Source organism: Ictalurus furcatus, chromosome 11, assembly GCF_023375685.1.
Source record: "Ictalurus furcatus strain D&B chromosome 11, Billie_1.0, whole genome shotgun sequence".
In the NCBI taxonomy this organism is placed as follows: domain Eukaryota; kingdom Metazoa; phylum Chordata; class Actinopteri; order Siluriformes; family Ictaluridae; genus Ictalurus; species Ictalurus furcatus.
The window spans coordinates 11417638-11442984 of record NC_071265.1 but is presented as its reverse complement, the minus strand read 5'-3'; the positions used below and the strand labels follow the sequence as shown (position 1 = coordinate 11442984).

General features: G+C 39.9%; 1 protein-coding gene across 2 annotated transcripts; it reads left to right on the top strand.

Moving 5' to 3' along the window:
* The first annotated feature begins 6279 nt into the window (after window positions 1–6279).
* sap130a (Sin3A-associated protein a) lies at window positions 6280–25208 on the top strand. 2 transcript variants are annotated; one of them, XM_053636654.1, is made up of 21 exons: window positions 6280–6328; window positions 9602–9718; window positions 10197–10459; window positions 10726–10890; window positions 10996–11119; window positions 11592–11716; window positions 12776–12900; window positions 13011–13158; window positions 13381–13471; window positions 13585–13689; window positions 13961–14102; window positions 14262–14380; window positions 14519–14797; window positions 15821–15998; window positions 16945–17043; window positions 17225–17580; window positions 17959–18213; window positions 18427–18552; window positions 21297–21400; window positions 23185–23298; window positions 23858–25208. In XM_053636654.1, the coding sequence occupies exons 2-21, from the start codon at window positions 9616–9618 to the stop codon at window positions 24014–24016; spliced, it is 3180 nt and encodes a 1059-aa protein (XP_053492629.1). In that variant the 5' UTR covers window positions 6280–6328; window positions 9602–9615; the 3' UTR covers window positions 24017–25208. The 2 variants fall into 2 exon arrangements, with proteins under 2 accessions (XP_053492629.1, XP_053492628.1); XM_053636653.1 differs by having other exon boundaries at window positions 15818–15998.
* The last annotated feature ends 139 nt before the right edge of the window (window positions 25209–25347 follow it).

Sequence of the window (25347 nt, the reverse complement as noted above, 5' to 3'; positions counted from 1 at the left end):
TGCTGGGCCTTCTTGATTAGGCAGGTGGTGTTGAGAGACCAGAAGAGGTCCTCAGTCATGTGCACACCAAGAAACTTGGAGCTTTTGACTCTCTCCACAGTTATTCCATTGATGTGCAGTTGTGAGTGGTCCATTTGGGTTCTCCTGCAGTTGACAATCATCTCTTTAGTCTTTACTCTCTTTACTTTTTAGTCTTTACTCTCTTTACTTTTTAGTCTTTACTCTCTTTAGTCAACATTAAGAGATATATTGTTGTCTCTACACCATTCTGTACGCTGACTCATCATTGTTTCTGATGAGGCCCACAAAAGTGTCATCAGCAAACTTGATGATGTAATTAGAATTGAACTTCGCAGCACAGTCATGGGTGAGCAGGGTAAACAGCAGTGGACTGATTTAAAAATGTAACGTTAGCATGTTTAGCATAGGTGGCAAGGTGGCGTAGTAGATAGTATTGCCATGTTACAGCTCCAGGGTTACTCGTTACTGTGCATGTGGAGTTTTGCATGTTCTCCCTTGGTTTGCATGGGTTTCCTCTGAGTTTTCTGGTTTCCTCCCACTGTCCAAAGACATGCAGGTAGGCAGGTTTCCCATAGGTGTGAATGAGTGGGAGCATTGTGCACTAAGATGCACCAGGGTGAATTTTCTTGCCTTGTACCCAGTGTTACTGGTATAGACTCTCGATCCACCATGATCCTAACCAGAACAAAATGTTTACTGAAGATGAATAAATGAATATTTATCATGATTCACTTTGAAGTGAATTGTGATAATTGTGTCATTTGGACCCTAGAATGCTGATTCAAAATATAGCTCACAAAAAATTTCTACCTTAGCTGAGGCCTACCCCAAATTATTTTGGATAAAAACATGCTAAACCCCTGACTTATGCCATGCAATATGCATATTAGCTATAACTAAGTAGAAACAGAAAGAGAAGGAAACAAACGTGTTACTTAAACCACACTAAAACTCTAGAAAATTCATTTAATTAATGTTTTTTTTTTAAGATGTGAGAAACATGAATATCCTCTTGCCTTGCGATAATATGCTGTAAACTCAGCAAAACCTCAAAGCACAGGCATTTTAGCTTGTCCTCCTCCTCTTTCCAATAATGTCAGGCCTCTACCTTAGAGCACCTGCAGATTGAAGTCTTGCTTCAATCTGCAACTTTTATCAGTTACTTCGACAGGAGAGTGTCAGATCTTTAATCATTAGTGACACTCTGGTTTGATGATTTCTCTCAGTCGAGCTGCCAGGAATTCCAACATGCAGCATAGCATTGCACAAAAAACACTTAATGTTCAGCAGTACTCCCACTCTCAAGCCTGGCAAGTAATTCATTCATAGATAAATTGCTGTCTGTGAATGTAGTGCAAAGAAAGGAGCATTCCTTTAGGAATATCTACCATTCATCAAATCTGTCTTATTGCTCTGTTGTTGTTTTTTTTCTACAGTCATACAGGTGACGGTTGCCATATTTCAGAGTAAACAGAGTAAAAGTAATGTAATTTTGGTATGGAAGAAGAATTAAAAATTCATGACATTGTGGGCATTTTTTTTTTTTTTAGTTCAGATAAGTTATTTATTGACATAATAATGTGCTAGACTTTCAGGAAAATCAGAGGTCGGCCATACTGAATTATATCTATCCTTATTCACAACTAATCAAACTGTTAACGGTTTTATGAATATATGATCATAAATTTATGATCACTTATCAGGTATGAGCTTGCACACCTTGCTTGATCTCTTCACAGTAACGGACGCTTTATTGTTTTGGGAGTATTATCTGTCTGCTCCTCCGCAATCCAAATTATGCTGAGAGATACGACCTATTATATGTATTATGGTAATAAAAAAAAGTCACCATATGTAAAAAGACACATTGTTTACAATCGAATCATCTCTATCTCTGATTTCGACTTGTGTTGCAAGTAAACTGAACAAAATTAGTGAACACCTAGCACATGATTGTAATAAGGTGCTGATTTTCTTTACACTTAGGTTAAGGACTCAGTACATGCATCATGCAGAAGCACCTTTCTCAGGGGGTTGGGGGCTGGGGGCTGGGGGTTGGGGGGGGGGGTGGATAACATTCTCGTCTCTATAAATAACAGACTGGTCCCCTTGAAAAATAGCTACAACTAGGATCACACATCACCCTGGGGTTGCCAACTCGCCCTGATATCCAGATGATGTAATGGCCCCCAGTGAAATTTAAGAGCAACCTGATGCTAATGCTGCCAGGACTCAGAGACATTGCTGCCAGGCCTCAGAGACTTTTCAGCTCCAGAATGGTCTGTCATGCACCTGACATCATGGCCCTTCCCCTACCTTGGGGTTTCATGCATATCCTGACTTTAGCATGTCTTTCAACTGCTTACAGTGAAATGTATCTTGAAATATATTTTCACCTATAGCAGGACAAGAAAAAGATTCACACTATATGAGATGACCAGGTGTTTTGACATTTCTAGTATTAAGTTGATGAAACGCAAGCTGTTATAAACATGAAGTCATGAGGAGTGCTGAAAATAAATGTCTTGCTATTCATTATCCATTATGTATTATCTGATGATTAAAATATATATATATATTTTAATACAAGCGCCCCCAATTTCATTCACCAAATTCGAATTGACACAACATGTTTCTTGATCAACAAGTCATTAATTTAAAGAAAAAAAAAAACCACAGCCTGTTCATTTGTATTGTTTGTGTTAAGCTAATGTAAAACGATGAAAAAAATTTTTTCTAAAGGATTTCCTCCACATGTTTGTGTGTACAGAAAGCAAAAATTGAAAGTTGAATTAATGTAATGATCACCTGACACCTAATTTGACTTAATAGCCTGCTTTTATTATTTAAAATGTTGCATATATATCTGTATACATCTATATATAGGCTATATAATGCCGGGGTTGGGGAAAAAAGGCCGGTCCTCATAAGACCGGCCCACCGGGAAAAATCCCGAACTTCCCAATGGTCAGTCCGTGCCTGCTCCCAAGTCAGAATTTAGTTCAACACCCTACATTCTGGCTTATAGAATCTCTTCATCAACTTTAACATTAACATGAACCTAGTTCTTGGGATCTAATTCTTGGGAAAGTCTATGGGGCTTGTACTTATTTTCCATCCAGTATGATTACAAGTGAGGCAGACACACATTATTCTTACTAGAATGAAAGTTCTAAGGTACTAGATATAGAAAGAGAAATGCTACCAACTTTGAGCAGAAATATAGGGGAATGCCTTGTGTAAATATTAGTGGAGGCCCCTGGAATGTGAGCTGGACAGGAACAAGACAGGAAGCCCTGAAACATTTGCTCTCCTGATCCCAATTTCCATGGAAGATCACCCTAAGAGATATTAAGATATTATTTTGTAAATGGTTTCTTGCCATGGGACCTGAGACACTTCTGGGTCAATATACAATAACATCAAGTCAGCATCAAGTCACTGAACCTGTAGACTTGGTTTGGTAATTTAGCCTTTATTATAGCAGTTACATGGGCATATTGGTCATTATTATAACTCTATGTGCACTCCTGCTGCTTGATGTGATACACACTTCTACTGCTGTGGCTCCTCTCACCCTACAGAGCTGCCTCATTTATCCTTGGATCTTTCTGCACTTTTGATGTACTTTCTGCTGTGGTGTATGGTCCCACGTGGATACCCCGAAGATTTGTACTTCCCAAAAACAGTTTATTACCCTAGTTCAGTGGATAATCTCATCTGGATACTTTAGACATGTACCTAGGAAGTGCTGCTATAACCATAAAGACTGTCCTGTGCTCATCCCAGGATTTAGTCATAATATTCTCATACAGAACATCTTTTCAACAATCATAACACTGTTGTACTTTATCGTATACAATTGTAGAACAGTAATGATCTACAATCCCACTATTCAGTGTCACCCTGAAGAGAATAGGTTCCCTATTGAGTCTAATTCCTCTCAAGGTTTCTTCCACACGTCACCTCTTTCTCATTATAGATCTAAATCTACATCTGGATTAAAAGTTCTATACAAATTTTTAAAAATGTAATTAAATTGAACTGTTAATCAGAAGAAATGAAATAAAATTGTGCTAGCCCATGCAGATGTCCTAATTTCAAGAATGCAGAATGAGACGAGAAACCTGGTGAACAGTGCACATTATACAGATACAAATAGAGACTAGGTTCAAATAGAGTTCTCAGTTCCACAGGAACTGCTCAGGCTTTGTGCCTGTTACAATGTGCTATGGAATGCGGAAGTGTGTTATGGCAATCAAAAAACGGTAAATAATGCCACATGAGATTAAAAGAGGAAGAACACTTTCCCTCAAGGATTGCCAGATTAGAAACAGTGAAGTCCAGCCTAAATCTTCATCCTAAATACTGTTTTTGTCACTCGTTTACATGTAGCAGTTTGGACATTGGCCACCAGACACTGGTTTACATGTGCTGTATAAATAATATTTACTTACTTAGTTACTTACTTATCTTGGATGTATGAAAGAATTTTGTACACATCCAAAAAAATAAAATAATAATAATAATTATATATATATATATATATATATATATATATATATATATATATATATATATATATATATATATATATACTTAACCAGATTGCTGAGATATATATACAGTATCTCACAAAAATGAGTACACCCCTCACATTTTTGTAAATATTTGATTATATCTTTTCATGTGACAACACTGAAGAAATGACACTTTGCTACAATGTAAAGTAGTGAGTGTACAGCTTGTATAACAGTGTAAATTTGCTGTCCTCTCAAAATAACTCAACACACAGCCATTAATGTCTAAACCGCTGGCAACAAAAGTGAGTACACCCCTAAGTGAAAATGTCCAAATTGGGCCCAAAGTGTCAATATTTTGTGTGGCACCATTATTTTCCAGCACTGCCTTAACCCTCTTGGTCATGGAGTTCACCAGAGCTTCACAGGTTGCCACTGGAGTCCTCTTCCACTCCTCCATGATGACATCACGGAGCTGGTGGATGTTAGAGACCTTGTGCTCCTCTGCCTTTAAAGGACTGCAGCATAGTTTTGCACACAGAAGCGTACTACTGATTGAAATAAAATATTTTTTTTTTACTGCTCGTGAATACTAAGAGTTGCACAGGAACATTTAAACTGACCTTTAATCCTACTCTGCCATCTAGTGGCACAAGTCCGGAAACGCTTTTTGAGTTATTCATTCATATCCATATTGGATGTATGGATGGGTTCAATATAAATAAAACATTATAGGGGTGCTGTTATAGTAAAATAATCAGTGTCGGGTTGGGGAAATGCTTTTTTTCCCATCCTTGTTAATGAGTCGTGCTTTTAGATATTTATAGTGACATTTAATATTGTGGAATGTCTGCAAGACAAGTTAATTCCTGTTTTCACTTGTGATATAACATCCGTTTAAAGAGCATAAACAGACATTTACTCACTGGCCTCGTTTTTTCTCTCTCTTGATGTTAATAAGCAAAAATAAATAAATAAATAAATAAATAAATAAATAAATAAGCAACTTGTCATGTTACCGAGATATCCGAGAATGCCTAGGCCACTAGCTCCAAAGCCCTGACACTTTAGACTCCTTCCATAAATGTTAAATAAGCATCTCCTTACAGAAAGTTTAACTGTAAGTTTTTATTTGTTAAACAACGTATTATAAGCCTGTTTATTATTAGCGTATGGCTGTAGGTTATGTAGAGTCCGCCACACAAGTCCCTGCTGTTACTATTCATAGAGTAACTTATTGAAGGAGCGCATTAATATAAATAAACCTGTGATTTTAACTACAGCAGCACACCTGTCACAGCTGTTGTTATAGAAAATTAATGAATTAATCTTGATGTGACCAATCAGATTCGAGAATTGACCAGCGCCTTGACATATAAACATTGTTAAGCAACTGTTTGTTTTTATTTAATTTTATTCTCTTTTTGTGAAACACAAAGAACCTTTATCATAACCATAATGAGCATAAGAAGAGTATAATTACTGTCCGCAGGTGTATCATTATAATATTAATTAATAATAAATAACAGCTATGTGGCTTTCGTTTTTATTAGATAAAAAAAGAAAACGCCAGACTGTATTTGTAAATAATTGGAATAACTGATGAGACTACAGAGACTGATGATAATAATAATAATAATAATAATAATAATAATAATAATAATAATAGAAAGGGCGAAACTGGACTTTTATTGTAAATCTTGGTTTCTTTCATCCATTTTCTTTCCTGTTCATTGCTGCTACTTTCACCCCGTAGTTATGGAACAGCACTAAATGACGGATTCACGGTAGCATCTTATTTAAAAAAAAAAAAAAAAACTACTTTGTGTTCTTATCTTACTTGTGGTCTTTGTAGGATTGTGCTGCATGATATACAAATGCTGTCCGATATAAAATATATCACTATGAAACCCATATTACTGGCTCGAGTGATTCACGGGCAGCTAATTGTTATTTAGCCAACAAGCTAGGAAGTTAGCTAGCCAACATTAGGATACAGAATGTTTTATATATTAGTCCTGTTTGCAACGAACCTGCAACAAACAGCCGATTTATCCTGGTCGTATCCTAGTTATATAATCGCTATCAGATTTAATTTAGCAGTTTAGTATTTAGTTATTTGTGTTAGCTTTTTAACAGTTTGTAACTATTTAGCATTGCTAGCCTGCTTAGTTCCGACACTGCCTCTAACCTAACTGTATAGCTTGGGTGTTTCTGTTGTTGTTGTTGTTGTTGTTGTTGTTGTTGTTATTGTTGACGACATGCATTTAAATTGGCTGATATTTTATTCGCTGCTAATGGTTCAAAATGTAAAACGCTGTGAAGTTGCCCGGTGGCTAGCTCAATGCTAGTTAATTAATTGAGCTGTTTGTTTATATTTTTAGGGTCGCTATTATTAGCTAAGTAGCTAGAAAGAAAATGGAGAGTTGGTTGCGGGTGTTGTTGTTGTTGTTGGTGTATTGTATTGTATTGTATTGTATTGTATTGTATTGTATTGTATTGTGTTGTGTTAGAGTAGCATGCAGAACCCAACGAAGCCAGGCACATCTACAGGAATGGAAACATTTCGCTTTGGACCTGTCTTTAATGCAGTTAGAGACATTGCAAATCACGTTTATCGTCATCATTTCAGACTTTCAGCAGTTTGTAATGAATAAATCAAACAAAAGCAATTGAAATAGTTCAACACAACGAATACTTCAAGTGGTTTCCCCAAATTCAATTGAAAATGCAACTTATACTGACTTCTCAAGTCTCAAATTTATTCAACCCCTTCATGGCAATCATCTTTAGTACTTAGTAGAGCACCTTTTGCTGTTATGACCTGCTGCAAAACAAGATGCAGAGCTTCTGGCAGTGTTCCTGAGGAATCTTAACCCATTCCACATGAGCAATGGCCTCCAGTTCAGTAATATTCTTGGGTTTGCGTGCTGCAGCCGCCTTCTTCAAATCCCACCAGAGATTTTCTGTAGGGTTCAAGTCAGGTGACTGTGATTCCCTGAGAATCTTCCAGGACTTCTTCTGCAACCAAGCTTTGGTGGAATTTGAGCTATTCTTGGGATCCTTGTCCTGCTGGAAGGTCCAATAACAACCAATCTTCAGCTTCCTCACAGACAGCATGATGTTTTCTCCTAGGATTTCCTGATGCTTCAATGAATCCATCTTGCCTTCCACATGCTGCAGGTTTCCAGTGCCAGAGGATGCAAAGCAGCCCCAGAGCATCACCGAGCCACCACCATGCTTGACTGTGGACAGAGTGTTCTTTCTTCATTCTTCTTTCTCCAGACATACCGCTGATCCATCGTGCCGAAACGTGCCGATAAGTTTTGTTTCATTGCTCCACAGAACAGAGTCCCAAAATTTATCTGGCTTATTTATATGATTTTGAGAGACTTTTCTTGTGCTTTTGGTTCAGTAGTGGTGAACGTCTTGGAGTTCTGGCATGGAAACCTTCTGCGTTTAGTACGCACCTTACTGTGCTCACTGCAACCTCAGTGCCTGTTACCACCAGGTCTTGCTGCACGTCTTTTGCAGTCACTCGAAGATTTTACACAACCTGCCTTCTCAGAAATCTGGTTGCAGCCGTTGATAGTTTCCTTTTTCTGCCCCTAACCAGTTCAGATATTTCATGTGTTCCAGCTCAAGCACACCTGGTGCATCTAATGAAGGCCTTTTGATTGCAACTGTAGTACTTCCATCTGAGTCAGAGGGAAAGTGATACTTTTGGTTTGTTTGCTGTTTGGTTTGCTTTATGGTGCTTTTGTTGTTTGTTTTCTTCTTTGGTGTGCTTAGTTTGGACAGATGAGAACACCACAATCACACTCGGGTGTGGACAAAAACACCCTGCTGGTCTCAATCCCGTTCTGATCAAACTTTAACACAATTCAATTGCGAGTCGACTCTGAATCGACCCAAATGCATGAAGGAACATGTTGTATATTTGATGAGTCATTTATAAGAAATCGTCTACACGACACGGCTTGTTTTTTTTTCTGTATATTTTACTTTCTAAATGTGAGCTGCCAAAAAAACAAACAAATAACAACCCTGGATCCACATGTTGCAAACTGCACCAATGCTGCCGAAATGCCATGTGTTTTAAGGATTTACGAATGCATTCAGTGCTGCCAACACTTTTCAGAGGAAAGTAACTAAAGCATGCTAAAAAAAAATATAATAATTTGCATATTGATGTGTTCATCATGGTCATTGGCAAATCTAATGACAAATTAGGGAACATGGAAGATGTTGACTTATAATTTAATAGAATTGAGATTGAACAGAATAGAAAATTATATATTATAGTTTATTTCTTAATGTTGGACTTCTAAGGTTCAGACATTGAACTCCTGATCGGAAGGTCGTGAGTTCAAATCCCATAACTGCCACTGCTGGGCCCTTGAGCAAGTTTTAAATTTGTTTTAAAATGAAGATTTACATCATTTACATCATAAAAACTCACCAAATGTAGCGGCAGGGTCTCTATGTTGGCAACACTGAATGGGACATAATTTAAGAATTTTCCGATTCGATTCACTGGCTGATTCAGTTTATTTTCCGATTCGATTCACTGACGGATTCAGTTTATTTTCCGATTCGACTCACTGACGGGTTCAGTTTATTTTCCGATTCGATTCACTGACGGTTTCAGTTTATTTTCCGATTCGATTCACTGATGGGTTCAGTTTATTTTCTGATTCGAGTCACTGTTTAGAAAATTCCCCATAATCCTCTACATTGTTGCTATTTCCACCATTAAGTGAGCCATCCTCTAGTAACTCCGCTGAGTTTGGTTAATCTTCTTACCCAGGTACTGTGTGAACCAAGAGGGAACATAGAGGTGGAGCTTAAAATAGTGCAGACTATCAGTTGAATAAACACAGTCCCACAGACAGGATGTTCTAATTTCTCTGGAGAGTAACTTATTGTGGTGCATTGTGGGATTTCAGAAGTGTGCTGTATAATGAATACGATGTGGTTTCCGACATACAGAGAGCTCTGATATTGGGATTGTTATAAATTGAAGTACTCCTCTCTTATTAGATTTTCTTTGCTTGTAGGTTGTTGAGGTAAAATGAGTTCTCAGCAGTTTCCCCGGGCGCCCTTGCCTTCTTCAGGAGTGGGACAAGGCCCAGCACCCGCTGGCAACAGCACCCTCATTCAAGGAGGCCAACCAGGTAGATGCTCATCTCCAGTTCATTTCAGCCATAGTTTTAGATGTTTTGATTTGCTCCAGATGAATGGTTTAGTTACATGTAATCTACACACGTAGTCTGCTGTCCTGTCATAAATAAATAAATATGTTGTAAAAAATATATAATGTATTATAGGATATAACCCATGTGTTTGAGAAGCTTTAAATCTACAAAATATTTTTGCTGGCAGGAATTTAAACCCTATCTTGGGGCAGTATACGATTATCGCTAATATAAAACTAAGTGCAACAATTAAAGGAATTTTAAAGCTCTATTATTTATTGTACTGTTTTGCTTGTTCTTAGCACTATATGTCATTCTGCACGTAGCTGTTTTGACCTGTTTTGTCTCCTGTGTTGCACCGTGGATCCCAGGCGTTTCTGTTTCGTCACACTATTTAGATGCATATGGTTGGAACAACAATTTTGACTTTACTAAACTACATTGTGACTTCCTGTAGGTGGAGAAGAAGGCAGCAGAGAGGCAGACCACCCTCAGGACTCTCTCCCTAGTGGCAGCGTGGCTGGAGCGTCCTTGCAGTTCCGTGACGATAAGCAGGAGACGGTGGTGGTTAGGCCCTATCCTCAAGTGCAGACTTTGAGCCAGTCTCCAGCTTTGGCACAGCACGTGTCTATCCAGCCGAACCCCACAGTTGCTGTAGCTGCACCACCAGCTCATCTGGCCCCAGGCCAGCAGTCTGCCTTCGCTGACGGAGCAATTAAGGTACCAGTAGTTCATGTTCAATGAATAGCCTGTGCTTTGGGGATGTTAGGCTGCTTAACCAGTTTTTGTGAGTAAGTACCTAAGTAGAGAAGAAAGAATGGGGTCAGAAGGGTGTGCTGAATAAAGCACATATGTTTTGAAAATTATCTCAGCACATCTGTATTATTCAGGCAGTAAGTTTAAAAGCTTTTTTGTTATTTAATAATAGTAAATCAAGCAAGTGTATTGGGGGAAAAAGATTAGTAATATATTTTTTTCCCCTACAGGCTAGCTTAAAGTCTGCTATGCCCAGTCGACTTATTGCCCCAGCTCCAGCTGCTAGTCAAGGGCACCTTCCTGGACCTGCAAAGGTGCCTGGTCATATTACTGTTACCCTGGAAAGCAGTATGCCTCCAGCCTCCATACCCGTGGCGACCATCAGCGGCCAGCAGGTAGGCCCGATACACTCGGTTTGTCCAACTCAGGGAAATTTTTTATTTACTCTGTGTCCTGAAAGTGGAGACGATGGACAATGTTTTTATTTTGCTTTCTTGCAGGGACAGAGTAATCTGCACCACCTGATGGCAACCAACCTGCAGATCATCAGGAGCAGCACACCTGCACTGCAGATCAGCTCTCCTACCGCTCCCCCTCACCCATTCACTTCCCACTTGCCCAGAGGTCAGCTCAAATATAGTTACATCCAAAATGTACTGTTGTGCGTCACTGTGTACGGGTACAAAATATGATAATTGGGGGGGGGACGACAGACTTTGGCAATAATTTGATCAAAGCATTTGCATGGAATTAAGTCTGAGATTCTTGGTCTAAATGAGTCATTAATTTAATTATAGTATCCGTGGTAAGGGTGGAAGCTCTACTAATTTTTAAGTAGCTTATACGTAGAATTATTTTATTGACTGAGAAGCTGAGCAAACGCTATATATTTTTTCTTAATTGACACAACCTATATTTATATTACTATAATGTTATTTATTATCAGTTAGTTAGAAGTGACTGAAGATTACTGGCTGCTTATAAGTCGACTTTCCTATCACTTGAAGGCATGTTTTATCAACCTTAATAAACGAAAATTTTGCAGTAAGTTGAAGGTGCAAGAGTGATTGCGGTGCAATTGTAATCTGATTTTCAGGTGCTGCTGCTGCAGCTGTGATGTCGAGTACTAAAGGCCCTACGGTTCTGAGACCTGCGTGTGGAGCAAATGCAGCATCTGGTCAACCTGCAGCCGTACAGCACATCATCCATCAGTCCATTCCGGTACATTTCCTGCTCAGAGCTGTATCAGCACACTCACTTTCTGCTGTTAAATATTAATCTGCTTTTATGCCGCCTAGTCTATCAAACAGTTGTTTCTACTCTCTGCTTGCTCATGTTTACTTCTGGTTTTATGTGTAATGTTGCTATTCAGTTGCCACGGTCACATGCATCATTATTAAACAGTAGGGGTGTGAATCTTTGGATTGACAGATTTGATTCACGATTCATTGGTTTTCGATCTGATTCAGAAGTGATTTTTTGGAAAATTCAGAATGATTCGATCCACTTAACAACTGTTTGATTCGGCAGTTCAATTCAGTAACTTTTTAAAATGTATTATTCACAGTATTTAACTTCAAAAATATCTCGAGCAAGAAAAAGAATGATAAACTACTTTATATTGTTCATTGCACCAAGTTTTTGTTGCAGGAAAAGTAAACATTGCCTACATTTCCTGAACATATAGGCAAGCAGGAATGCAAAGTGCAAATGGTTGCTAAGATTTTTCGTATTCCCAAAGTACTTCGACTTGAATTTACAATGTCTGCAAACTGCGACTGACTTGTCCAGTTTTCCATCTCTTTCCAATGGTTAATACCAATGTTCCCAAACTTTTGATTTCATATTAGCTGGTGCCTTGCAGATTTCAGGCTCTCCGTTAGCTTCCATGCTAGCACTCCACCCGCGCAACTCTCTCACACGCCGCTTTAGCTAATAAACTGTCTGGAGTCTGAAAGTAATGACATAATACACTGCGCCTGCCATTCGCATTGGTTTGCTCAGATAACCTACAGTAATAATTTGTTTAAATATTGTAACCTACATTACTTAATCGTGACACATTCGATTTTTAGCATTTCAAATCAATAATCGACTGGCACGAACAATTGTTTAATCAAAAATTATACTTCAAGATCGATGCATATGGATCGGCAGGATTAGTAATCGATACATCGAGAAAATGAGTGAATCCTAACACCCCTATTAAACAGATTATCCAAATTGGCCTTAATTAGTGTACTTGAGTTCTGTATCTGCAAATTGTCATGTTGTTTACAGTCTCGACCTGCAGCCACCACCTCCACCGCTGTGCTGCCCACCGTGGTTGCCCCCATTTCAACAGCCAGAACACAGTCTCCTGTTATCAGCCCTCCAGTTACACACACTGCAGAGATAGTGCACGGGTTAGTTACCATCTAATCCTTTTCTGCTTTTCACAACTTCATGCTTTAGGCAATTTAAGCGGAAGTGATGTATGACCATAACATTGTAGTGAACACGATTGCTTGTTCAGGCGTGCAGGGCTTACAATCCACCCTCCTCCTGCCACCATCAGTATTCAGAGGCCTCCAACACCAAGAGATTCGGCCACACGCATCACACTGCCTTCCCATCCAGCCATGGGAGCTCAAAAAGCCCAGCCTGCACACACCATGACCCAGGTAAGGCTCCTTTTTAACACGAGATCAGTCGATGTGATCACAACCAGCCATGATTGTTTGAATATAAACACAGTATATGATTGATTGATAAAATGTACTTTAACGTAGAATCTTTCAAAAAAAAACAAAAGCAGTATAAAATGATTTGTTTGAAAATGTATATGCCCAAAGAGGCTTCAGGCTATTATAAGGACTCTAATGTGAGTATATTCTTGTCTCTAGAAGTCTATTTTCAGCACTGTGACTCCTGTTGCTGCGGCAACTGTTGCCCCCATCTTAGCTACCAATACTCTTCCATCAACTACAACAACAGGTACAGAGTTAAAACATTTTTTTAGTCCATATACCAACAAACAATGATTCACTAATCACCATATGTTCGTATGTCTGTGAGAAAGTGATTCTGAGTCGTCCTATCTTCCAAAGGTTCTGCACCTCACAGCCAGATGAGCAGCAGTACAATAGTCACCATGACGATGGCATCCCACTCTTCGCATGCCACGGCTGTAACCAGCTCTGCCATTCCTGTTGGTAAGCACCTATCAGCTTATAGCCTTTATTACTGTTTATTTCTTTTTGGAACATCCTATCATCTGAAGTTTCCACTTTGTTTGGTTCTTAAACCTGTAGCGTCTTGGTCCTGCTTGTGACTTCTCCCAACAAGTTTGTCTTTTTTAAAAGTTGTCTTTAAAAACGGTTGAATGCTCTGGAATGCAGATAACAATCAAAACGATGAAGTGTTCAAATGCCAGGTGTTGTTAAAACTTGACTAGATCTGCTCATGACCTGTGTTTTGGTGCAGCTAAAGTGGTTCCTCAGCCGATTGCCCACACTTCCCCTCGGATCCAACCTGAATATTCCGGGGAGAGAACAAACCTGATCCCCATCTCTGGTCATCGCTCCTCCCCAAACCCTGTTACTATGGAGGCCCGCAGTGACAATAGGTGACTTCTGATTCTTAACGTTAAAAAAAAAGGGTTTATACGATCAAGTGCTTATTAATGTGTCAGGTATTTGAAGAGTCATTTATAAGAGAGTTTTATACACCTGCTGATCTCTCTCCCTCTCTTTCTGTCTTTCTTTTTCTCTCTGTTTGCATATAGACCCACTGTGCCTGTCCAGTTCCAGTACTTTTTACCCACAAACCAATCATATGCCTATCCGCTTACACATACCTATACACCCATCACTAGCTCTGTTTCCACCATCCGACCCTATCCAGGTAAATACAGTAACCCAGGGCACACTGTTTGGTTTTTTTTTTTAAAATTGGAGTTCATGCTTTTCCCAAGTAGAGATCTAAAGACTACAAAAGGCTTCATATTTGTATTTATTTATTTATTGTATCTCTTTTGTCCAGTCACAGCACAGGCTCCAACCTCTGCAATTCCTGCTCAGGCTGGTGTAGGCGTGGCCACCACTGTGCATTTGAACCCCATGCAGCTGATGGCTGTGGATCGCATTGGCCTGCAGTCAGCTCAAATCAGTACTCAAAATATCCAACCAGCTTCCATGACTGCCCAGGGCATTCAACCTGCAACAATCGGAGTACAGGGCCTGCATGCCACTGCACCAATCAGTACACAGGGGATTCAGCAGGCACCAGTCACCACACAGCAGCCAGAGGCGAAACCATCAGGTAATAGAGATGTGCGAGACTAGTCTACTAAATGGTACAGCTGTTACTTTCGACAATGTCGACATTGAAATCAGTAGTCAATTACACGAAGAAAAAAATGCACAAATTTATTTTTATTTTTTTTTGTTCATTTTAATGTTCCATTTTTAAAATAACACATTAAAATAAAACGTTTGAAAAAAATAATACGTTATTTTTAAAAGCGTATCTGGAGCGGAACCAAAATCTTTTTATTTTACCTCAGATCTCGCATGCGTTTTCTCCGTGTCAGTCGTGGCGGGTTCAGAAATGACCACTCGAAAGACAAGCAGGGTGTGGGAGTATTTTGACTTGTAAGAAAACAGAAAAGTTCCGTGTAAGCTATGTCATGTCAAACTGGTATATAATAATTCCACTGGAGCCATGCGTAACTGTATTCAGCGCAGGCACGCACAGGTGTTCGCGTAGGAGAGACTAGCCGAAGCAAGCGAATTCCCATCGCGACATTCACTTAAACTCACCGCCGCTGTGATCCTGTCCGCTCTGAAAAAATAATGGTGCTTCTCTCAGAGATGATAGCAAGTGACATGCTACCACTCAGTTTTGTTGAGGGAGAAGGCTTCCGAAAGTTGATGGACTTCGTCGAGCCTGAATACACAATACCAGGGCAGAAAATGATCATGTCAAGGTTGGAGCTGGTGCATCAGAACGTATATGCGAATATGAAAGAGACCGTGGAGAAGACCGAGTGTATAGCAATAATGACTGCTTGTTGGACATTAATTATGGGATTGGACTGTTTGTTAATAGATTAAGTATTTCAAATGGACCATATAAACACAGTTTTTTGACTGTCTTCTAGGGGTTTCTTACTTTTAGACTAGACAACTAGTCGATTACAAAACTTCCATTTAAAAGTCAGCCAAATTCGTCGGAACGCACATCCCTTGTAATAATAAATAACTAAATAATTTTTTTTTCTGAATTTTCAGAAGTTTGGGTTTTAAACTGTTGAAATAAATTGCTGTTTGTGTTGTTCAGCAGGTGTAGTTCTGGCTGAGAGCACTGCGTTTGTGACCAACCCTATTGGCAGTACATTCAGCGCTACGCAGCCCATCACCACTGTAGTTCAGACACACCCCCAGGGGACGAGCACAGGTGCACCCACACTTGTGTCTTCACCCAGACCCAGCATCCTCCGCAAGAAACCTGTGAATGAGGGGTAAGTGGGCTGTGCTCAAATCAGTAGGATCTTCTAAGCAGAAATATGACCTCTACTATGAATATCTTTCTGTTTGATAAAAAACCTTTGATTTTCAAGTGAGTATTAGACAGCTGTAAATACTAGAATACCTGAGCTGGCTCGGTGTTAAAGTCCCGTAATCTAAATCAGAATTGCATTCTGATTGGCTTAATATTACGGGTCTTATGGGCACGGAATATGCTTTACAAAGTAGTGCAATGTCTATATGTAGTTTTCCAGAATTCCTCCCTTTTTTTGTAAATTACATCTAACTAGTGTAAAGTTTTCCCTCACAAATCACATGGTAAGCCTGATGTTTTCCAAAAACTGCATTCCCACTTGATCTGTCTCTTTTGAGTCTGAGAAGCCTAGCAAGCAAAAGCCAACCTAAAAGCAGACGGCCTACCGTAATGATATAATTTGGTAGTTTTTCATATGTAGGTTTGATCAGTCTGAATATTTTTTCCACTTTTATCATTGTTTAGTTCTGCTTGAGTGTCAGAGCAGCCTGGGAGTCTTAGAATGTTAGGCCACGCCCTGACAATTCACTGATTGGCTTGAATTTTGGCTTCAACTGATTTTTGAGAAACGTTTGATCATCTTTTGCCTGGATGTTGGGCATCATACAAACATTTCTAAGATTTTCTACAAAGTTTCCTGTGACTTAAATACAACTCCTCCCACCTCCCCTGAACCTGCACAAATGCTGGTTTCTTTTCTGTGATGGTGTACTTCATTCTGTTTTCCTATGGTGTAATTCAGTGTTGGACACTCTGAAGCACTAGCAGAGGGATATGCGGCAGGACGTATCCCGTAGTGAGACAACTTATGGTATCAGTGAACCAAAGTTCCACCGGTAACCATAAAGTTTTGAGCTGTATTTATGGGTCAGAGTGTCAATCATGTTTTTGGGCTGTATTTCCAGGGCTGTGCGTAAAACTTTGATCCCAGCGCAGCCGAGCGAGCCTAGTTCTGCAAGAGTGGATAGTGGCGTGCGACTGGCTGGATCCCCACGACCAGCGGGGTAAGTCCAGGCCGACCCTCCTTCATCTAGATTAATATGAGAGGACACCAGACTAATTATTGTTCCCAAAAGTTATTGTCTTCATTTGCATGCATGTGATGCTGTTCGAGCCCTTGACAGGCCTTACAGGTGATAAAATTAAAAGTTGACAATTAATCTAATTCTTTCTTTATGTGGTTAGAGTGAAGCCCAAACCTGACATTCACGTTGCCATGACGCCTCCGGTGATGGCCACTGTGGAGGCCCTGCCCACTCATGGTGGAGAACAGCAGCCCCTCTCAGCTCCAACTCCGCACCTATCACAGGCCATTCCTGCTCTTCTGGCTCCACCTATTTCCGCACCTCCCTCTCAGTCTGCGGCAGTTCTGTCTGCCCTCCCTGCAGCCATGGCTGTAATGCCTCCTGTTCCTGCCTCTATGGCCAATGCTGTCTCCTCCCCCACTCAGCCTGCAGCCAGTAGCACAGCAGCACTTAGCTCTGTCCTTCCAGAGATCAAAGTAAAGCAGGAGGCGGAGTCCATGGATGCATCACAGCCAGGTCAATAGAGTTACCTTTCTGTGTGTCCCTTTATCTGGAATGGTATTTAAATATGCTTCAAATTCATGTTTTATTATTAAAATAGCAGTGAAAACCCATCTGTAAAGTGCTGGTCATGCATTACAGCCCAAAGTATCAGATCATCTGTCAAAGAACTCATCAAATGAATAGAAAGCAAACTTAAAAGTTTCCTCCCATTTTAACCAGATTCATGTCAGGGTCATTTTGTTTATAGGTACAGTATGTGTATTTAAGTTAACAAAAAGTCCTATGCAAATGCAACGTTATCATCATTACTGTACATCCTAGTAAATTGAACCGCTAACATCATGACAAAAAGAGAGAATGTATATAATCAGTATGTTAATTGTCTTGCAGCTCTTTCCATCCCCTCATCGACAGCCCCAGCCTCCGTCTTCTCCTCCCAGGCCTCAGGCCTCACAGTTCCCCATCAGACTGGAGATCTTCTGCCTGGCGCCTCCCCACGCAAGAAACCACGCAAACAGCAGCATGTTATCTCCAACGAGGAGGGTGAGATGATGGAGACCAACAGCACAGATGAAGAGAGGGCCAACAGCAGAATTCCAGGGAGCAAAGCAGAGAGACCAGAGTCACCTCCCAGGGAATATGTGGGTGAGTTTCTTCCCCTGGACCAAAGGCCACAAAGTACTCATAAAAATTATGAATTCCTTAGTGTTACCTAGTTGTCTGTTTAACTGATTTAGTCGTCTACAAGAACGGTTGAGGTTTTACGCTTAGTTGATTTTTTTTGTTTGTTACGCTTATGTATGTATGCATATGTAGAGTTAGAGAATCTGACCTTTTGACCTTTAACACATTCTCCAGATGAAGAGGGTGTGCGGTATGTACCTGTGCGCCCCAGACCACCAATCACGCTCCTGCGTCATTACAGAAACCCCTGGAAAGCTGCATACCACCACTTCCAGAGATACACCGACATCCGTGTTAAAGGTTAGTGGTAATAGTGTTGCTTACATATTGCTCTCTTGATTAAAAAAATTGTTGCCAACAATTCTGTGAATCATTGCTAAAGCATGTGAATTGAATGGTAAAATTTAATTGGACATCATACAGTGAGGGAAAGAAGTATTTGATCCCCTGCTGATTTTGTACATTTGCCCACTTACAAAGAAATGATCAGTCTATAATTTTAATGGTAGGTTTATTTGAACAGTGAGAGACAGAATAACAACAAGAAAATCCAGAAAAACGCATGTCAAAAATGTTATAAATTGATTTGCATTTTAATGAGGGAAATAAGTTTTTGACCCCCTCTCAATCAGAAAGATTTCTGGCTCCCAGGTGTCTTTTATACAGGTAACGAGCTGAGATTAGGAGCACACTCTTAAAGGGAGTGCTCCTAATCTCAGCTTGTTACCTGTATAAAAGACACCTGTCCACAGAAGCAATCAATCAATCAGATTCCAAACTCTCCACCATGGCCAAGACCAAAGAGCTCTCCAAGGATGTCAGGGACAAGATTGTAGACCTACACAAGTCTGGAATGGGCTACAAGACCATTGCCAAGCAGCTTGGTGAGAAGGTGACAACAGTTGGTGCTATTATTCGCGAATGGAAGAAACACAAAAGAACTGTCAATCTCCCTCGTCCTGGGGCTCCATGCAAGATCTCACCTCGTGGAGTTGCAATGAAGAAAACAATTGGTAACACACTACGCCGTGAAGGACTGAAATCCTGCAGCGCCCGCAAGGTCCCCCTGCTCAAGAAAGCACATATACATGCCCGTCTGAAGTTTGCCAATGAACATCTGAATGATTCAGAGGACAACTGGGTGAAAGTGTTGTGGTCAGATGAGACCAAAATGGAGCTCTTTGGCATCAACTCAACTCGCCGTGTTTGGAGGAGGAGGAATGCTGCCTATGACCCCAAGAACACCATCCCCACCGTCAAACATGGAGGTGGAAACATTATGCTTTGGGGGTGTTTTTCTGCTAAGGGGACAGGACTACTTCACCGCATCAAAGGGACGATGGACGGGGCCATGTACCGTCAAATCTTGGGTGAGAACCTCCTTCCCTCAGCCAGGGCATTGAAAATGGGTCGTGGATAGGTATTCCAGCATGACAATGACCCAAAACACACGGCCAAGGCAACAAAGGAGTGGCTCAAGAAGAAGCACATTAAGGTCCTGGAGTGGCCTAGCCAGTCTCCAGACCTTAATCCCATAGAAAATCTGTGGAGGGAGCTGAAGGTTCGAGTTGCCAAACGTCAGCCTCGAAACCTTAATGACTTGGAGAAGATCTGCAAAGAGGAGTGGGACAAAATCCCTCCTGAGATGTGTGCAAACCTGGTGGCCAACTACAAGAAACGTCTGACCTCTGTGATTGCCAGCAAGGGTTTTGCCACCAAGTACTAAGTCGTGTTTTGCAGAGGGGTCAAATACATATTTCCCTCATTAAAATGCAAATCAATTTATAACATTTTTGACGTGTTTTTCTGGATTTTTTTTGTTGTTATTCTGTCTCTCACTGTTCAAATAAATCTACCATTAAAATTATAGACTGATCATTTCTTTGTCAGTGGGCAAACGTACAAAATCAGCAGGGGATCAAATACTTTTTTCCCTCACTATATAGTATGAGCAGGGTTACAGTCTGATGTCTGTTTCTATATCTGATGTTGATATCATTAGTGTGGATTGCCCACTCAGTAACCATATTCACAAGCAGTAGTAACCAGCTTATTTCATGAGTTTAAGTAAGTGGGGAGAAACATCACAAAAACACCCATGTAATGAAACTGGCACTAATTGAACAGTAGCACCCGTTTTCTCCATGTCTATTTTACTTCACCTCTTTTTTCCTTTTAAAGTTTCATTGCATAAAACTGTGCAAACTGAGCCCTATCATTTTCAGACTGAGGTGGCGAGTGGCATCAGTAGCAGTTAACTTTCAACATTCATGAATCACGAGGAATTGTACATTGTGGACACTTTTGTGATGGGATTTTTTTTTTTCTCCATCGCGTCGAGATCAAGTGGTACAGTGTGAGCAGTAGTCAGATGACAGTACAACTCTCGCTGTGTAGTGTAAGACCAAATCGGATACAGTGGGGTCCAAGCATATATTGTGTGCGCATTCGTGAACATGTGTGGGCGCACATGCAAAAGAAAGCCACAATAAGTTAATAAAAACGTTTCTAAATTTTGGTGAAACATATTTGTTTTCATAAAGTAGAGGTGAAGATTTTCCCAGACTGCCACGCACACAAATATTTGTGTAGCTCTTTAACAATGATGGTCACAGTGCAGCTTTACAGAACATAATGAAGTATTTAACACAGTCTAGTGATCATGTGAAATGTAGTACCAATGCTAAGTGTTTGACTCTGCCATGCCACGTGCCTTATGGACGTGTCTGAGTTACAGTATACTGTATTGTGTACTGTATTGTGCTTTCTGTTCCCGTGAGGATTTGGACATCATGTTCTACTCACTGTGTCACTTGTGTTCTTAAATATAGTATGTATCTATATTTTCTAGAAGTCATAAATTGTCATCAAATCACAGTATACAGTTAAAACATTTCAGCATATTTTCATGTCATGTCTTCTGCAAACCCATTTTACTAGTAATTTAATCTTTTCAAAAAGCACATGATACAGCTACATATACTTTATATATGCTTCATATGTTGCTTTGGCCTAATTTACTTGTTCCTTGCTACCTTTTGCAGAGGAGAAAAAGAATTCTCTCCAAGACGTGGCCAATCAGAGGGGGGTTGCATGCCGTGCCCAGGGCTGGAAGGTGCACTTGTGTGCTGCACAGCTTAAGCAGCTGGTGAGTCACCTTAAAAATGCCCACAGTTAATGGTTTTAGACATCGTTAGGCAGACTGACCGTTTTAATTAGTGCATTTGTTAAACTGGCTTCCCGCAGAAAGATAGCCTTGGCAGGATTAAAAGGGTAAAAGAAATCCGTAATTTTGATGCAACTTATTTATGGTTGCTTAAATAAATAAGTTGAGAAGTCAAAGTAAGTTATAGGCAGAGGAAACCAATTTCAGTCAAAACCCCGGAATTCAGCGGGTTTTCCCCAAACAGCCAAATAATTTGGAAGCAGTTGCATTAATGTCGATCTTTAAACTGTACAGTACAACACAGAGACCCTGAATAACCTTCAGGAGCAGTCTTTGTTCTTCAGGAGTCAGGAACCTTTTTTCACCAGAAAGCCATTTCTTCATTTTTGGTTAATGCATTTTTTCAAAAGAGCCATTGCAAAAATTCATATTTTACTATTATAAAACATGTTTTTTTTTTCAATAACACTTCAATAACTGTAACTTTATGTATGTCCATAGGCAAATCGAAAACAAATAAATATGCAACAAACAATAGGTAACATGTAGCAATATAGAATATATATGTAGTTTTCACCTGAGCAGCATAAAACCTCTTCTTTTTGTGTGTATGTGTGTGTGGACTCATCCAACGCAAGAGAAAAAACAAATCTGCCGAAGCTATATCCGTGCTGTTTTCCCTCTCTATCTCACATGCCATCATGACATGACAGGGGCACGTCTTTTATTTTCTGAATGATTTTCTCCTTGTTCGGGAAATCCGCAAACAGTTCAGTACTCAACATACATGACTTTATATATCAGTAAAAGGTTTTCCTCTTACAATCTCCCATGAGCCAGCAAAGCTGGTAACACTCAGGTTTCTAGTTGCTCCTGTCCACTCTTGCAGCCGCTGCTGTCCAGCCTACAGTTTACGTCGGAGCTCCGTGCACGCTTTCGCCCCACTGGGTACTTTACTGCAAAAGCTGGTGGGTTTCGAAATGTCTCTTAAGAATTGGATTTTTTAAAATTTTTTTTAAATGAGGCAATATGTTCTGTGCAAATCAGACAAAGCATATGTTTCAGTCCAGTCTCTTTGAAATGCTTTCTTTTCGCCATCTCCACAAACTATCTAGGTAGCTGCTTGCTGAACGCGAGCGGTTACCATAGAAAAGTAAGTGGTTTGCCGTTGATTGGTGTCGAGACACGCGCACAGCGCTGCATACATGCACTGGCCGGAACAACTTGTACAATAATATATTATCGTAAACTGACTTCAGTAGACTTTACAACAAAAGAATTGTAATTGAATTAGCATTTTCTGCAGGAAGCTGATCTCTAGCGATGTGTTTTTAACGATCAAATGTTGGTGAAGGGGAGACACCTGGCGAGCAACATAATTTTTGTCAAAGAGCCGCATGTGGCTCACGAGCCACTGGTTCCCAACCACTGACTTGGTGTAAAGAGTGTAAAAGAAAAAGCTTTAGATAATCACAATTTACAGCCGGAATGACAAACGCATCACAGAACACTTAAATGAACTAAATGCACTGTAAAAAATAAATAATAAAAAAAAAGGCACAGCATAACATTCAAGTAGACAACAGAAGTGTAGTAAATTAAATCATCATAAGAAACAGTATAACAATTGTGAAACAGAATATAATAGATATGGAACCCTCTAGAAGTACAGTGCTGAACAGTAAAGGAAAGTACTCAGAAATGTTATCTAGGTATTTCCCTTGAATACATTTGTTTGATAGTTATTTGTCCTTGTGTGACTACAGACAAGCCTAGAGCATGACGTGTACAGCCGCCTCACCACACTGCAGGAGGGACTCATCTCAAAGAAGAGAGCAGGAGCAGATGATGACCTGCACCGCATCAACGAGCTCATCCAGGTCAGTACAAGAAGTGAAACATGAAATCCACTGTTGTATTAACAGTCTGGATATTATTCTATATCTACCCAAAGGAAGTGAATCACATTAAGTCAGTAGTGTTGGACTTGACCCAAAGCTAACACAGAAGCAGAATGGAGCAGTTTGAGGTTTGGTTATAATCCCACTGTCACCCAGAAGAGGATAGGTTCCTTCATGAGTCAGGTTCCTCTTTAACTCCATGAGCACTGAGATGCACACACAAATATGTGTGTGCACTCAAAATCATGGCACCTTGTGCTCATTTGTAACGACGATACTCGCTGATACTGCTCTGTGCACTAGGTTTGTGTTTCCTCACCATCTCTATGAAAGATACTATTTCAATGCCATAGTTAGTGTTTTTCACCAAGCTCAGGAACAACAGCTTGATTTGTGACACAGGAGGAGACATTCTTCATCCTCCCGGTGTCAGTAACTGACTTGTAGGTGGGAACTGGGTAATTGCATGGAACTCAATTCGAGTTCACTAGTTTTAAACATGAATGTATTTGTGTGTCTGTCTATGAATTGTCTCTAGGGTAACATGCAGCGCTGTAAGCTAGTGATGGATCAGGTGACTGAGGCAAGAGACACCATGATGAAAGTTCTGGACCATAAAGACAGAGTCCTCAAGTTACTCAACAAAAACGGCACAGTCAAGAAGAGCTCCAAGTTAAAGCGCAAAGAGCGGACCTAGACAAGATGGGAGCAATCTCTCTCCTTCATCTATCTCTCTTAATCTCTGTTTATGCACCTGTAAGGTCAAATGAAAATATTTTGGTTCAGTGTTTGGACCATGTCATGGTTTTTCAGGATGCTGTGCACAATCACACATATATGATCTAAATATATATGATGTCACCCCATCTATATTAGTCTGAGCAGAGAAAGCAGGTTGTAAACCCTCTGACTGTCCCAACCAGTTAAACTCCACAGGAACTGCTGCTTATTGAGGATTTGTGAGGTCAGGATTAAATGGCCCAGTTACCCTAACTAACATTTTTGTTTCATTCCCCCACCCGCTGCAGGAAATTCTTAGTTTAGCATTTTAAAATGAACATTAGATTGCCTTACATTTTATTTATTTATTTTTTTTGTCATCTTAGAGTTGTTGTAGTGTTGGTCATAGAGATCTTTAGAAACTCGCACATGCTTGAGGCGGATTTTCTCCATCATGTCATGAAGGGAAAATCATGACTCATAGACTACGTACCTCTTAATTACAATCTTTACTAAGCCGACTGAAGGAACGTGTGTACAGGTATAAAGCTTGGTATGCAGCACACGGACCCACTAGAGCACAGTGTGTATACAATCCAAGATTCAGTGCCTTCTATCGTGAGTGTAGCTGTGGAATTTCTCTGTGTTTGCATTCAACACACTCAAAGAAGCATTTTCAGATCAGTTCTTAAAAAAACAACAACCCAAATTTCATATTCAGCAGTATAATTCTGTCTCACTGTCCCCATTCGTCAGCATCCATTCTATATTTTATTTATCATCGAGTAAGTGGATGCACTAAAGAGATCTGAAGTGCTGAAGAGCAGTTCGGGACGGCACATAGAGGTTGAGTATGTACTTGAAAGAAACAGTATAATTGTGTAATAAGAATGTGTGGATCATTTTACATTTTCAACCTCAGAAGATGATGATGATGATGATGATAGTTGTATAAATGTGATTGACTTGCTGTTTACTGTAAGTCTGTTTTTGTGTTTGATAAGACTGTTCTTGTGCCCTGTTCACGTGGCTCTTCTTTTACAGATATAAAGTGAATGTTGTGGTTATAACTTAGTTTAAGGAATCATTTTGACTGTTTTGTACATTTTGTTTTTCTCTTTTATTATCTGTATACTATGTGTTATTGCAGTAAAAAAAAAAAGAAACTATGTACAATTCTAGATGTGTAATGTTTTAATTTTTGGTAACCTTACTTTAAAGCTAACGCTTACTTTTCGAGAACGCCTGCCTACTTTTTTTTTATTAACAATTTTTGAAAATCATAATATTCTCACCATATATAAGCTG